This window comes from Botryllus schlosseri, chromosome 4 (assembly GCF_051294905.1).
Source record: "Botryllus schlosseri isolate E-star chromosome 4, Bs_hap1, whole genome shotgun sequence".
NCBI lineage: Eukaryota > Metazoa > Chordata > Ascidiacea > Stolidobranchia > Styelidae > Botryllus > Botryllus schlosseri.
Window position 1 is genome coordinate 15,484,839 of NC_137239.1, and position 17,169 is coordinate 15,502,007.

The 17,169-nt window shown below is 40.9% G+C and overlaps 1 protein-coding gene and 2 long non-coding RNA genes across 4 annotated transcripts in view; 1 reads left to right on the forward strand and 2 right to left on the reverse strand.

Annotated features, from left to right (window-relative positions):
* LOC145438227 (uncharacterized) overlaps positions 1-17,169 on the reverse strand; it is a 442,041-nt gene that overhangs the window by 287,325 nt on the left and 137,547 nt on the right. The window lies entirely within an intron of this gene.
* On the forward strand, positions 1,044-16,912 carry LOC145437115 (uncharacterized). Of its 2 annotated transcripts, XR_013914583.1 has the most exons (8): positions 1,044-1,374; positions 1,686-1,760; positions 2,016-2,090; positions 2,445-2,519; positions 3,448-5,131; positions 6,013-6,063; positions 13,962-14,091; positions 16,422-16,912. It is a non-coding gene; the product is annotated as an uncharacterized LOC145437115 (long non-coding RNA). The 2 variants fall into 2 exon arrangements; XR_013914582.1 differs by lacking the exons at positions 1,044-1,374; positions 1,686-1,760 and having other exon boundaries at positions 1,797-2,090.
* LOC145437114 (uncharacterized) lies at positions 6,619-11,948 on the reverse strand. The gene is made up of 2 exons (XM_080314282.1): positions 10,571-11,948; positions 6,619-10,378 (listed from the first exon to the last, which is right to left on the reverse strand). The coding sequence occupies exons 1-2, from the start codon at positions 11,475-11,477 to the stop codon at positions 7,227-7,229; spliced, it is 4,059 nt and encodes a 1,352-aa protein (XP_080170408.1). The 5' UTR covers positions 11,478-11,948; the 3' UTR covers positions 6,619-7,226.

The following is a 17,169-nucleotide window of genomic DNA, read 5'->3' on the forward strand; positions in this document are numbered from 1 at the left end:
AGAAATGAGATCATGACAATTCCCTTACTATTGTTCTTCTGAAAGAATGCTATCCGTTCTTCAATATCCGCCAGACCTAAAAATTAATTTGCTGAGGGAGAATAATCAAAAGATCCTTAGTGATAGTAAGGAAGCCTATGCAACAATCGAGTTTCCATATATAGCAGTTTAAAGGAGATCATGGTGCTGTCATTGCGTTTGGATAGAAGCAATTTCGGTGTAAATGGTATGGTTATACAACGGTGCGATTAATTTGCAACAAAATAATCGAAAAAGATCTGAAAATTAAATTATTTGAACTACAAACTATACCAATTAAAATCAAGGCCATGCGTGTGTATTGTGCAGTAGGTTGTTAAAAAATATCTTTTTTATTCGTGTTTTACCGGTTATTCAATAAAATTGTTTGGTTGGTTGAAAAGGTTTTACTAAATTTTAACATGTGGCAGCGAAGCCACAGGAGTTGGAAAATATAACATTTAATATCAAATAATTAATTTTGTTTTCAAATTCACTTTCAACCCCATGAAGTTGCTGAGTTTTCTGTCGATAGTAGTATGATTAGCTGGCTTTGGTACGCACCAATCACAGAAGGCCACGTCGCCTTAATTGCCACGCCTACATTGCCACATCATCCGCCCATTGCCGCACCTATAGCACACCCATTGCCACATCATCTGTGCCACATCATCAAGCGCCACACCTATAGTACCACATCATCTATTGCCACATCATCACCGCATTGATTGCCGCATCTATACGGTGCACAGCATCAACCAGCGCGATGTCGATTGCAGCACCTATGACGCGCATTGCCACATCAAAACTTACCTTAGCTAGAATCGAACCTGGCTTGGTTGGGTATAATTTCACGTCGCTCACCACCAGGCTATTGAGCAAACTAGCCGTATTGAGCTGTTTTGAGAATATAACCGCCGATTCTCTCTTAAATTCCGAGACAACACCTTTTTTGAGTAATAACACATAAATGTAAGACTATGTTCGTGTGTACCTGTGTCATCATTAATTAGTCAATGATTTTGAGGAATTCTGCGAATGCAACATGATAATGTAGATATCGCCACCATAAATGTCTACAATGACGCGAAAGCTCACGCGCATATTGCCGAATACTATTCCAAGAAATTGACGCGTGTAAATTTGCCACGAATACAGTTGCTTACGATTCCAAGAAGTCGCGCCACATCGACAAAGTGAATTAGAACATTATAAATAAAGTTGCGTTTCCAAGAAAATGTCGCGTTGGCGGTTCGAATTAGAATGTTTAGTTCCGACGTAAAGCAATTCGCATTCTGAAAACTTCGCATTTCTATTACAAGTATTGTCATGTGCGCAACGAGGCAGGCAGGCAAGGTAAGATCAATATATTTTCGTGTCAATTTAAACTAAATGTAGCTATAATTTCTCGATGCAGCGTTGGATTGTGCACGCAGATTGAATTACGTTGAGATTTCTCCAATAGCTAATAACGTAATAATGAGTTCTGTGCGCGGCTATAATGTTAACCGAAAATATAGCCGAAGTCGCATAAATTCGAATGTATATGCAAGTTCTCTGTTAAGGGTAGACTATCTAATCGCGCTTAATACTCGAATCTCGCTGTGCTTACAAATTCGGCATGCTAATGCGTTGAGTTTGAAGCTAAAACATCCTATTTCATGCAGCCAAGAAGACTAGCACCGCAAGCCTGGAACTAGTTACAAGCATATAATGACAAGGCAGATTACGCAACACTAAAGGTGGGCTATTTCATTTCTTGACTATATTGAAAATCGACAGCGTACCGCGTATAGCTATAATATAATAATGAGTTCTGTGCGCGGCTATAATGCTAACCTGCAATATAGCCGAAGTCGCATAAATTTGAATGTATATGCAAGTTCTCTGTTAAGGGTAGACTATCTAACCTCGCTTAATACTCGAATCTCGCTGTGGTTACAAATTCGGCATGCTAATGCGTTGGGTTTGAAGCTAAAACATCCTATTTCATGCAGCCAAGAAGACTAGCACCGCAAGCCCGGAACTAGTTACAAGCATATAATGACAAGGCAGATTACGCAACACTAAAGGTGGGCTATTTCATTTCTTGACTATATTGAAAATCGACAGCGTACCGCGTATAGCTATAATTTTTTCGATGCAGCAATGCACTTCAGATTAAGATATATATATATTTGAATGTATATGCAAGTTCTCTGTTAAGGGTAGACTATCTAGCCTCGCTTAATAGTCGAATCTCGCTGTGGTTACAAATTCGGCATGCTAATGCGTTGAGTTTGAAGCTAAAACATCCTATTTCATGCAGCCAAGAAGCTGTTAAGGGTAGACTATCTAGCCTCGCTTAATACTCGAATCTCGCTGTGGTTACAAATTCGGCATGCTAATGCGTTGAGTTTGAAGCTAAAACATACTATTTCATGCAGCCAAGAAGACTAGCACCGCAAGCCCGAAACTAGTTACAAGCATATAATGACAAGGCAGATTACGCAACACTAAAGGTGGGTTATTTCATTTCTTGACTATATTGAAAAAATCGACAGCGTACCGCGTATAGCTATAATTTTTCGATGCAGCAATGCACTTCAGATTAAGATATATATAGCAACATACATGTTTTATAGAATATATTAGATCCAATACCTATACTAAAGTCGCATAACGCATTGAAGCATAAATGGATAATGCGCGCAGATCGGATTACACCGAGATTTCCCGCATCATTTTAAATAGCTAATAACGTAATAATGAGTTCTGTGCACGACTATGCAATATAGCCGAAGTCGCATAAATTCGAATGTATATGCAAGTTCTCTGTTAAGGGTAGACTATCTAGCCTCGCTTATTACTCGAATCTCGCTGTGGTTACAAATACGGCATGCTAATGCGTTGAGTTTGAAGCTAAAACATCATATTTCATGCAGCCAAGAAGACCAGCACCGCAAGCCCGAAACTAGTTACAAGCATATAATGACAAGCCAGATTACGCAACACTAAAGGTGGGTTATTTCATTTCTTGACTATATTGAAAAATCGACAGCGTACCGCGTATAGCTATAATTTTTCGATGCAGCAATGCACTTCAGATTAACTTAGATGTTTATAGAATATATTAGATCCAATACCTATACTAAAGTCGCATAACGCATTGGAGCATAAATGGATAATGCGCGCAGATCGAATTACACCGAGATTTCCCGCATCATTTTAAATAGCAAATAACGTAATAATGAGTTCTGTGCACGGCTATAATGTTAACCGAGGATATGCTCGAATTCGGATAAATTCGTATGTACATGCAAGTTCCTAGTCCCGCTTATTACTCGTTTCGCGCAGTGTGGTTACAATATTATGAATTAATTAATTAGCTACAGCAACAGTATATATATTATTTATCGCCTATATTTAAATTCGCTCATTTCATTTCAGATCAAAACGCCGACATTGCATACGCAATTCACGCTCCGAAAATTTCACATTTCTGTCACAACTATCGCGCTATGTCCTTCACCTGATGTCACAGGCGAGTTAGGCTACATTTCCGTATAGATTTGGACTAAATTTGGTTATAATTACTCCGCGCAGGTATGCACTTCGGATTTGAGATGGATCTTAGTCTATGAATTCTAGCTTTATTCACGACCTAAGGTTGGTAAATTGCAAGCTGTAGCAAGCATCTAACTACTGAGATTATGCTGATTTTACAACCCCATAAGCCGCTGCTTTTAGATACGTAATGGAGCTGATTTAATAGCTAGTGCAGTGATGCTTTATCTTACCATTTCTGATAGTGAATAAAATATATAGCCAATATAAACCTATGCTTATAGTGGCACGAATAGCATAGCTATATAATTTATCGTCTATTCTAAGATTCGCTACGCTGCCGCGGATGGAAGCTAATTTTTTTTTTCATTTCAGATCAAAACGCCGACATCGCAATTTACGCTTAGAAAACTTGACATTTCTGCTATCGCGCTATGTACCTCAGCTGATGACGCAGGCGAGTTAGGCTACATTTCCATATAGATTTGGACTAAATTTGGTTATAATTACTCCGCGCTGGTATGAGATCGATGTTGGTCTATGAATTCTAGCTTTACGCTCAACTATAGCATAGATTGTGCCCGCAAAATGCAAATTCGTATTAAGTGTAGCCTGGCTAGCTCCGTTTATTACTCGATGTTCAGTAACGCCATATTAATGTAAGCTGCGGGGCTATAGGAACGAAGTCACTCAATACAAATTCCCTAATAGACTCCTGCTAGATGATGATAATATGTAGCCACTAGTCCATAAGCTTCTTTAGATATGTGATTTTAATAGCTAGTGCACTGATGCTTTATCATAACATTTCCGATAGCGAATAAAATATATAGCTAAACCTATGTCTATGCTGTAATTTATCCCCTAAAACGCTATGCAACTGCGAGTTGAAGCTATAACATTTCAGATCACTGACATCTGTTAATTTATCTCCTAAAACGCTATGCAACTGCGAGTTGAAGCTATAACATTTCAGATCACTGACATCACAGACGCCGGCGTTCAAGCCTAGATCGTTGTGCAGCTATATCTATATCGAAGAAGTGTGCTCAAGTCACTCAACTATAGCACAGATTGTGCCAGCAAAATGCAAATTCGTATTAAGGGTAGCGTGCCTAGTGCCGCTTATTACTCGATGTTCAGTAACGCCTAATGTAAGTTGCGTTTGCTGTAGGAGCGAAGTCACTCAATACAAATTCCTGGCTCTTGCTAGATGATGGTAATATGTAGCCACTATCGCCTAATCGAAAGCAAGTCTCTACTGCTGATTTAGAGTCTACTACTTTGAGATGATTGCTATAATGAACGTAGCGAATATCACCCTTAAACGTACTATGCAAACTTTGAAACTATTGATTTTATTCGCATATACATTTACACAATTTCATTTTCTTGCTTCAGCTCCTTGACGAAGCGTCGTACGATCGAATCATTCTTGCGGTGATCTTCACCAAAGGAATTTAAATAACGTTCCGTACTCCATCCGCGCGCCTTATGGACGATGAAGCTTAGACAATGATGACCGCAAGCTCTGGAACGTTTGTGCTGCAGACGCTTTATGGAGCAGGTATAATTTTCTGGTTCTATAAAGCACGCAATCTCGTATTTCAGCGGCATTAAGCCAAAGCTATCGTGAAAATGTGTCTCATCCTCATCCGCGTAAATGCATATCCAGTGACTTCCGATTTTTCGAGCTTCGTCATAATTGATCACGATAGCATAAGGAGGAGGGGGTCGCCTCGGCAGTCGATCGATAGGAAATGTGCCAAGGAAAATATGTTTTGTTGACTCGCAGCACCACAATATTTGGTCTATCTCATCCCCGTTCATAGCACGGTCACTTTACGACTGCTACTGATTTGCAATAGCTTCTGGAATTCCATGAAACAGAGCAAAGTAGTTTCCGCTGTTAGCCCGCCAGCAGGAAATGTGATCCGTAAACTTAAGGTACCACTCTTTTGTAAGTCAAAGCAATCATCCAAATCATCAGGGCGCAAATTATAAACCAGTAGACAGAAACCACTAGCGAACTCTTCAGGCGTTAGGAGCCCTCTGTTTTTCTCCATTGCACCCGTACCTTCAATCAGGTTATGGTAAAGCTCCGTGTAATGACCCTTATCGAAATCGAGCTCATAACCTCCCTCCGGAATCAGAAATCCGTTCAGTTTCAGTTCGAGTCGTTGCATATTATTGTGTATGAAATTATAGGGATTTTTCGTAACATCGCCTTGAAAGGCTTTCGTAGCTACCATTCCGATGATTAGGCGAGAAGGTAGAGTCCCGCTATATAGATTCCCGATATCTATCTGCGTCGTAGCAGCCGCAAATGTTCGGGTGATCAATTTCATGTCGATATACGGATATTTCGCCTGGGCATTAACCATCATCGCTGTCTTCACATCATCGCTGACTCGTACGCTACATAACTGTAATTCTTTTTTCGTTAAGGTGAATTGACCGGCAGCATCTCCCATCATGAAAAAGCTTTTCGGATTCAAGGTAAGCTCAAACTCGAGAGGCACGTCATGTAGGATGTAGCGGTCTTGCAGACATAGTCCGTGATGGATTTTTGCACGTATTTCCACCACGTTATCATCCTTATAGGCTTTACTCCTGTTGTAATATCCTTTGTTAGCTGAGGCGTTAGTACCACCGATCGTATCCATTTTCCCCAAAGTATCTTTTCTCCATCCTGCGGCCCTCAGTGTGGTATTTTGCACGTCAAGCGGAGTGAATAAATTGTGCAGATAGGACGACTAACACTGTACTTTTATATCTTGTTTCAAAGTTTCGTTAGCGACTTTAATTTGTAGTTGAGAAATCAAGGAATCCAAGATATTATTTACAACTCCAACATCATCATCGGCACCAATTGCTTCGCCACCTTTCTTTAATTGTAAATGAAATAGGAAATAGCTCTCGCTCAAATCGATAAAGTCTTCTGAGCCCTCAAAGCGGAATGTTATTGTAACCGCAGAAATTTCAGGCCTAATCTGGGTACACGACGTAGCACTGTCAGCTGTCTTCGCTCTGGTTGAAACTTCAACACGCGTCTTCTTGGGTGAAGTACGGTTTTTAATGATCCAAATTCCCAGCGACTATACAACTGACCAAATAATTTATAACAATCCAAATTCTTAATACAAACAAATAATACGAATTAAAATAACATGAAAGCCAAATAGAACCCTAAATACGATAATAAGCATCCTAAACTAAACGATTTGAGCCAAACAATAATATGCGACCAATACCATGCAGTGCGCCACGTGAAGTGATAGATTCGAGGCGCCAATACTATCATTCATGCGTCATAGAAAGAATCATTGGTCCATTGCGAAGGTGGAATTCTGCGGCAACACCCTCACCCCCAAAAATGGGAAATTTATTACAATAAATTTATACACATTTTTTCACAGGTGAAACAATAACTTCCCAAAACCATGCGAGAAAACAAATACAACAAAGCAACGAATCAATTAAATTGTATTGAGACAAAGTGTCACTCATTGCATTGTGACGCAATCAATAACGAAAACACATACTGTAGTAAACAACGAGTGCCGTAGTAAACAATGGGTTCCACAGCAATAAATAACCATTAACCAAACACCGAGTATTGAAGTTATTGAACAAGCGACGTTCTAGTGAATGGATTGATGTCATGTTGACGAGCTCTGAATAAGCACCAACTTAGTAATGGGCCTCTCAAGCTCAGAATTTTTTGTTTTGATACGAACCGACCTTACCAGGTCGTCTTTGCCAGGAAATAGTTGTGTGACACGGCCCAGAAGCCATGCATTTCGGGGCAGGTTATCGTCCATGATTAGGACAATATCATCGATTTTCAGATTACATTTACCATCAATCCATTTGGGCCGTATTTGGAGCCTTGGCAAATACTCTAGGCGCCACCTCCTCCAGAAAACATCAGCCAAATGCTGAGCCTGTCTCCAGCGTCTACGGGAATAATTATCGTTTTCAATAAATATGCCTGGGGGTAAGACAGGACCTTGTTTCAAGAGAAGCAGAGAGTTTGGAGTTAAGGGTTCAAGATCACAAGGATCATCAGATACCGTTGTGATTGGACGGTTGTTCACAACTGACTCACACTCACTCATCAGGGTTGCTAGGCACTCATCTGAGAACACTTGACCATTGCAAATTGCCCGTAGGATTTTCCTCACCGTCCGAATTTGACGTTCAAAAATACCACCATGGTGAGATGCCCTGGCAGTTTGAAATATCCATTTGATATTTTTCTTAAGCAAGCATTCATTAATTTGCACTTGATTCCATTTGTCGACAGATTGTCTAATTTCTCGCTCCGCCCCAACAATGTTTGAGCCATTATCTGATCGAATTTCAAGAACTTGACCCCGACGGTTAGTGAATCTTTCCAACGCCATTATAAATGAATCGGTGGTCAAACTGTGGGTCAATTCAATATGAATTGCCTTTGTATTCAAGCAACAGAATATCACCCCATAACGTTTCTCAATGCTACGCCCTCTTTTAACATCAAAATGACCAAAGCAATCCAAAGCCACATATGAAAAGGGTGGCTTATCCGGAATGAGCCGATTTGCTGGAAGATTTGACATTTGCTGCGACTCTGGCTGTCGCTGCCGTTTACGACATATCACGCAATCATATATTATTTTTCTCAATTTGGGCTGAGGGCGTACAATCCAATATTTTTTACGGACCATTCCCAGGACATGCTCACGACCCGAATGTCCTGATAATTTGTGATGCCATTCAAAAATGGCAGAAGCAATCATGCTATCTCTTGGCACTACAAGTTGGTGTTGATTTTCATAAGCAATGGGGGCTTCCATTATTCTGCCACCAACCCGCAGTAACCCATTTTCTATAAAAGGCTTCAGCCTGTACAAAGAACTTGCAGGTCTGAGATTTTGACCATTTGCAATCGCATGCATTTCTGCAGCATAAAATTTTGCTTGCTCATGTTTGATAATTTCTCTCTCAGAACGCAACAGTTCATCTGTTGTTAAAAGCCCTCTAGGGATCGATTCATTACGGTCAGATGTTCCTCTAACCTTGGAGAGCAACCTATCTTTGTACCGTAACACCCAGGCAATCACCTTCTTGAGTTTGAACCAATTGCGATGTTTTTTTATTGCCTCATCCATGAATTCAACACCAGGTGTAGGAACATCACTCACTACAGTTGCAAGACATGTTTTTTTAGTTTTTACTGAATTAATTACGTCCGAACACATTTCACAGACACTGTCTGTGCTGACCTTTGTAAAGTTGCAACTGACGGGCAATTTTCCATTGCCCTTTATTTCACTTCTCTCACACGCCACGTCCCAACCAATCAATGTGCGAACGGCGTAGAAATCGGCCGGCCCATCAACCACTTCTCTTGGTCGATGAATACTTCTATTATCAAAGCCGATTAACAATTCAACATCACAGTCCACATCAGGAATTTCAATTCCATTGAACTCAGGAAAATCTTGGATATCTTCCTGGAGTGGCATTTCATATTTACCCAAAGGTATCTCTTCGGTAGATACCAGCGTTGAAAGGGACACCCAATCATTGCCATTATATGCCGATACTTCTACATTGTCAATCAAAGTTTCCGTTTTGTGGCAACCAACACCATTTAGAGTTTTTACAGCCACGCTGATATCCCTACCTTTAGCACTCATTCTTTTCAGCAATGAATGAGTAATGAATGAATTTCTACTTGCTCCATCAAGCAACGCTTTGGTGGTAAAAACGTTTCCACCATTGCCGACACGCACCTTTACCGGCAACCCAGGCAATAATGCACCTGCTTGCTTTTGAATACTACTAGCAAAGGTACTCGTCGTTTTGTCAGATTCCGAGTTTTGTTCCGATTCAATCAATTCAATTGGCTTATGTTTTTGGGAAGGATTGTTATCAGGTGGATGAAGTAATGTAGTGTGCTTACCGAAACATTTTGCCTGAGAGCACGGCTTTTTACGATAACATTCTTTACTGAAATGCCCTGCTTGAAGACACGAAAAACACAGCTTGTTTTGCTGAACAAAATTATGCCTTTGTTCAAAATTCATTGCTCGAAAGATATTGCATTGGTTGAGAAAATGAGTTTGCTTACATTGCGGACAACATGATGCAGTTGAACTCTCCATCTGTGTAACAAAACTGGTTTTGCTTCCTTTAGGATTAACAAACCTTTCGTTACTCAAGGACCAATTTATTTTAGGCTTTGTTTCCAACTCTCGAGATTTCTTTCGAATGTAATTTGACATGTCAAGCATGGTCAATTTTTCCCTTTTTACATTCACAATATTATCCACAATGGATCTCCATCCACTTCTCCATCCTTCCGGCAATCTATCCTCAACTTTGTCAATTACCATAATGTTGTCAATTTCATGCAAACTATTTGTGCCCATTAAAGTTTCTCTGCATGAAACCAGTTTCGCCCAAAACATTGCCAAACCATCCCTATCGTTTTCAGAAAAACGAGGACCTCCAAGTATGGACTCCAGGCAACAGCGACTGATTTGATGTTCTTGCCCATAATTTTCATTCAATATTTTCCATGCCTTATCAAAGCATGAGTGTGAATCAGCATGCAAACAACCTTTGATCAATACATGCGGGACACCCTTTGTATACTTCATTAGATATTGAAGCCTATGTTGTTGTGTTAACGCATATGGCTCTACTAAAGAATTGAAAGCCATTTTAAAATCATAAAAATCACTGGCGTTTCCTGTAAAGATGGGAGGTTCCGTGAGGGGTAATAAAGAAGGTTGGGGAACTTGGGCATACATAACCTTGGGTTCCGAATTACTGATATTGTTTTTAGGAGTAAGGAAACAAGCTTCAGCATTGGCTGGTGTCGAAATAAGAGCAGCGGGTTTAGGTCCCCGTTCATATTTTGGTAACTTAGTAGGTTCACTACGGCCCTGTAAACAAGGGCTATCAAAATCAATCAGATCTAGCACCGAGTTAACAGTATTTGAACCCAAAGGTTGCGAACTACCTGGAATGGATGGACAATTAACCTGAGGAACGAATTCGATGGCAGTTTCCTGCTTGACTACAGGACTCAGTCTAGTGCTAAAAATTGATTGTCGGGTTTCTAGGGACTGAGGAACAAAAGGAATTTGAACGTCGGTGCGATTCATACCTGAAGCATTAACAGTAGGAAGCTCAAAACCAAGCACCTTTCTCTCTGCACGAGTTTCCTCAAGCGCAGATGCGATTTCGAATTGGTCCCTCTGATGCCTCATACTGAGTTCATCGATCTCTCGTTGTCTAATGCGTCTCAAGGTTTCAACCTCGGACTTGTTTTCCCGTTCGAGTTCTTCTGCTTCGAGCTTTTGCTGTCGAGCAATTTCTTCCCGTCTTGATTTAATCTTTTCAAGCATTTCTTCTTCTTCACGATGATGCCGCAACATGAGTTGCTGTTTTTCCAGAATATGACGTTGTGAGGATGAAGCAGATCTGGCCTCCAGAACCGCTTCTCGTTGCATCAATGTCATACCCACATCTGAGGTAGACCTTGTTGAGCCTGAGCCATGTGATTGAGTAACATGACCTTTTGATTTAATACTCGATCGACTGCCAACCTTTGCCTTTGATCTGGTAGTCATCATATGTAGATTGTCTTTGGTTAGCAATGCACTTTTGGTGCTCCTTTTCACATGACGCGAAACCATGCCAGCAGACACACAACTCAAACTTGTTCTAGTCTTTGATTTGTTCAAGTTGTTTTTTGGCTGTGCTGCAGCTCCTATCGCGCCATAAGCTTTGGCGTGCATTGCTAATTGTTGAATCGGGCCTTCCATATTATCTTCGGATAACACCAGGGCGTCAATCCCACGTTGATTAGATGCTAGTTGATTGGAGACCGCAACATCTTTCAAAAGCTCCATTATGAAATATCCTTTGTCGTTTAGTGCAACGTTTCGTTTGATGCGATGTGATCATTAAAAACTTGTGTAACCGCAGAAATTTTATGCCTAATCTGGGTACACGACGTAGCACTGTCAGCTGTCTTCGCTCTGGTTGAAACTTCAACACGCGTCTTCTTGGGTGAAGTACGGTTTTTAATGATCCAAATTCCCAGCGACTATACAACTGACCAAATAATTTATAACAATCCAAATTCTTAATACAAACAAATAATACGAATTAAAATAACATGAAAGCCAAATAGAACCCTAAATACGATAATAAGCATCCTAAACTAAACGATTTGAGCCAAACAATAATATGCGACCAATACCATGCAGTGCGCCACGTGAAGTGATAGATTCGAGGCGCCAATACTATCATTCATGCGTCATAGAAAGAATCATTGGTCCATTGCGAAGGTGGAATTCTGCGGCAACAGTTATCACACTAGAGTTGTTCGAAATCGGCGCTATCTTGATGATTCTTTTCTTTTCAACGCTAGTCTGTGTCGCGGGAATGTGAAATAAATCCAATGAGGGATGTACCCCCTCTGGGGACTGTACATGAATTAACTCCGCCATCTATCAAGTCTCAAGTAACAAATGATGCTTATCGTCGTGTAATATATATTTAATCGAAAATATCTTTGCGACGTCCCTTTTTCGTGATCTTACGACTCCGTCTTGGCATTTTTCTTTTTCTCAGTAAAGAATCGAGAGCGTTCCCAGCGGCTTCCTTTCCGCGTATTTTAAGACTATCGCCGACATTCTCTCCATTAAGAACATCAGAGGCTACTTGCGCACCGGTATGTAGTAGACGCTTCCCGAGTGATTTTGCACCTTTCGAAATTAGGGGCATAACGCTTCTTCCGAACGAGCGAAATAAGTTTCCAAGTCCATGACCTCTCTGCACTTTACCCCGAAAAAAATTGATATCACCACCGCTCTGTTGGTGATAATAGTTTCTGAACGCCTCGCGATCACAGCAATAATGACTCCTCATGATGCCTCAAAGCAAGTGTGAGATGAAGAGGTGCGTTCCCAAACTTTATAGCTTCGCCTTTATCATCACGAAGCATAACGCGTATCTCGCTTACTCGCTCCGTATTCAGAGGAAAGAAATATATTTTTTTGAATAGCATATGCTGATATTCATCTATTCCCGTCGTAACGCGGATATTGCGTAGTCGAGGCGCACACGTATCACCTACAATTTGAGGTGTGATGACATCCGTATAAACTAAAACGTTGGTCACGGGCTCAGTTTCCCCTTGAAAGTGAATCGTTCTTCGTCTATGTAATCCGCCGTCTAGCTCTACCTCCGAACGAGCGCCTCCTCTGAGAACGGGGTTTCTATTATCTATGAAAAGTCTCGGACCGCTGGAACTCTTGTAAGGTCCCGCTATCAAGACCGGACCAGAACCATCTACCCAAATAAATCGTGCTTTTTTCTGATCGTGATTGATACGCTTCATCAAACTAATTTTATCATGATAATCACCAGCCGGGAAATAATAAAAATTATTATCGCCTTCCGCATCATTCACGTACCATAATAAGCCGTCGTAAGGCTCGAACGTGGGCTGAAAATTATTTTTAAAAGACAACTCGGCAAGCCCTATCTCCCATTCTCCAGAATCTATTGGTTTCGCGAGATCGATAGTAAAATCAGACTCGTGTGACGTAACATGAATATATTTCATAATGCAACTCCCCGTCTACGAAAATGCAATACAACACTCGAAGGAGAACTTCGAAAGGGTATTTTCTCACCCTTCTCATCAAGTAGCGATATTTCGATGCGTTCTAGCCTATTTATATTAACAGGGAAATAAAAAGGCTTCGTGTAATATTTCGAAAATGATTTACGATTGTTCACCTGTACGACGCGTAACAACGGTAAGAGCCTACCGCTATCTTCTTGTGGCTCAATGATATTACAATGAACATAAACGAAATCGATAGTCGGATCATGTCGCATACGAAAGTTCAAATGAATGATACCCTCGGTGAAAAAATAATTCCACAATGTACAATTACTATTCGGGAAGCGAAACGCCAATAACTCCTCGCTCGTTTCCTTACGCATAAGAAAACCGTACAATTCTCCGCGGCGTAGCAAGCTACTATGCCCTACGTCCGTCTCTGGTCGCAATTTGTCGGTTACCACATTATGAGGTACAGAGATAGACATACTATGATTTTCCGGGAAACATGTTACTTTTGCATCAGGATTGTCTCTTTCCAACGATCTATACAGGTCGTATAACGAGTCGTATTCTCCCAATTTAAAATGAAAGATTCTTGCTCTCTTTTGTGTACTGATCCCATACCTATTGTTCGTGATCCTATACTGTTTTTGATAATCCGTGGGGAAGGAGATCTCCGCCAGAGAAACCTCTGTATCTTCCACGTTTTTCGGGACGTCCAATTCAACGCAATAACTCGCTGTTGTATTATCAGGAAATTTATCCGTGGAAGCGTTCGAAAATAGCGTGACGTAGCTCATATTTTGAGCTTGGGATTCGGAAGCATATAACCAACGCAAGAGGAGAGGAGAGATATCCAAAGCTGTTTGTTCCCATTCGAAATGGTAAGATTATAGAGAGAGAACGATACGATGACCAGTATGATTACTAGTTGCGCCAGAAACTGATAAAGGTTCCGACTAGACGATATCCTTCTTATCGACCCAGCTGTCGAATCCACTTCCATATCCCAACCAGCGTACTGAATACTGTTCTCGTCCCGCGCGTTTACGCCTTCTTATAATCTTTTCGATACGCCAAGTTTGCGGTTCTTTTACGCGTTGGAGCTCCTCTCTATAAAATCTACCCTGGATGATTTCACCACTGTAATCACGTAAGCGATACATTGGGGGATCCCCCTTTTGGGCGTCTGCGATATAGAAAATTTCCCGTTGCCAGTTGGGTAGGCTGCTTTTCTCAAAAAGATTTCGAATTTTCGATATACGAACGGGTAATCCTACAGCGAGGTCGGGTTGTTTAGCTTCTTGAAATCCGTAAAGTCTTCTCCAAACCGATTCCTGATTAGACGAATTCACTTGGTTGGGAGCCATGGCAATGCTACGATGGTACGTCCTGTTGTAAGAGTAAGTAAAGTCATCGAGAGCGCTCACGTAATTCCTCGTATTATTTTTTGTGAAAAATCGATACATAATCGCTTTCATACTACGAATCACCCTTTCGACGACAGAGGATTTTAATTCGCTCCTCGTATAGAAATATCTAACTTTGTTCTCCTTTAGATAGTTCTGGAAAGCGCGATTGGTATATTCGCTACCTTGATCGGTTTGTAACACTAGGGGTACGCGTTCACGAAACACACGTTTGAAAGCAGAAATCATACTTGAAGCAGTTTTATTTTTAATCGCTATCACCCAAAGGTATTTGCTAAAAATATCAATCACGACCACCACAAAACGAAAACCGCTATTGTACTTTGAAATAGATTGCAGATCCATCAAATCGCTCTGAAACTGAGCATTGATACCAGAGACCACTACATGTTCACGCCTAAATTTCTTACGTAACGGAAAATGAAAAGTATAAGTATCTTGTCCTTTAAGCCATTCTTTTTCCTTTTGCAAATAAGCGCCCCTGTACGATTTGGGCTGTTTCGGATCAAAATAGTCTACGTCTCCCATTCTTTCCCGTATATACGGGGATTAGGCTTACGCTGTCTCTTATAAAGCCAAGGAAACGAAGGTTGTGGAATCCGGCGCGGGCGTTTCTTTTGCGGGCGCTTTTCTTTCGCTACGGGGCTCGCGAGCCCCGTGTGTGCGGCGGGAGGGCGGGCGGTCGCTGCGTCTACGTCTTTTCTCAAGTTTCTCAGTTGAGCAATACCATGCCTATACAGAGCTAGTTTCTCGGAAGCATTCAATTGAGAGCTTTTAATTTTCGATATATGTTTATCAAATTTCTTTTCCCATTCGTCCTTGCTTCGAAATGCGGGGAATTGTAGTTCACGCATTCTTCCCGAAAGTTTACCCAACAGACTCCCGATGACGGGGATTGCAGCGCCTAATATAGCTAAAACAGACTAGTTAGAAAAAAGTTTCTATTATATCATAATCATTTTATACCTGAGAGGAATCCACCCTTTTGTAGCACCCTCCGTTGACCTCTGCGAGTTTTTTGCGCCAACAATTGTCTGATATCGGATTTGTGTTTTCCAAGCCTCAACTTTCTCGATGGGGAGATACGTACTGTCCCCGAAGCCAAGTTATGAACGCACTGGCAAACGCAACTTAAAAATTGATTGTTCGATAAAAGTTCTTTTCGCTGTTTCCCTTTAGCGTTTTTCAAAAGTTTTAATTTAACGTGATAGTCGCTCAATCGTTTTCGAGATATGTTACTTCCCCTCTTAGACATGTTGAATGCCCTAAAATCTGTAGCGTGAGCTTTATTTATTCTTGATATACCGTCAACTTTTGATGTGGGAATATTTTGCTGCGAAGACGATAATTTTCGTCTGTCTCTTGCGTCACGTCAACCAGTATGTACGAGAACGGTTTTCGAGTTGCCTTTTTATAAGCCTCCGTAAGGAATCCGGCTTTATCCGGGAACATTTGACGCGAAAGAAAACTGATTTGACTCGCGTCACGAGGATTTTTAAATATCACGATATAGCTCGCGCTCAGGGTCATATCCCGAAAGCCTTGACCCCTATAGAACAAATTTTGACAAATGAACACGACACTAATCTTTGCGTGATGGCTGTATCGAGTGAATAGATCTCTGGCCTCTTTCGCTTCTGTCATCATGTCGTCGATCACCAAGAGAACGTGCCTATTTCCTTTCTGTAACTTTTTGAGCTCGGAGAGCCCTTGCGAAAATTCTACCCCTTTCATTTTATCGTACAACGCCTGATAATTATTATACAACCATACAATTTTTTCAGGAGCCGGTCTAATCATCTTCTCTGCGTTCTTCACCAACTCATAAGTAAAATAACTCTTCCCGCTACTGCTCGGACCAGCCACGATCATCCGAAACGGAGCATGCAATGTACGTATTCGATCCATTTATTACAGAGATAAAGGCAATGTATGAATTTCATCATCTAGCACAATCCTTTTATAATAACCATAACTCAATGCACTTCGATATTGCTTATACGTAAACATATCGCACCCGTAGCAGCGAAAACCACTATTGACACCACCGATGATCGATCTATTTTGAAGAATACCATTGAAATCTTTGAAAGTTTTGTTGGCTGTTTTCTGAAGCCCTTTCGAGCTGTACTTATCGCTGTCGTGTTAATGCCATTGCAATAGACGTCAGTCCAATTCCAACAAACATGAGGCTCTTCCAAACTTTATTGTTACCGAATGCTGTGTTATCGAAATATCTTACAAAACTGTCCTGAAACAAAAAATAAAAATGTTAGCCTTCCAAATCTTACAGAAAGTTAGCGTAGCCTACTTGTTAGGTAATTCGAAGTTCGCTGCGCTTGGAAAGTGAATTACAGTGCTTTGTGGGAAAAGTTGAGAACAAAATTATAAGGTGGAATCTAAGGTTCGAGGGATGATAAGGGTTCTGGGGATCGTAGTACCTCGAGCTATAGATAATAATTCCTAAATCCTTAGTAAGGCTTGTAAAATCGCTTACCCATCCTCCGTTTTGCGCTATCCACTTTCGTCTTC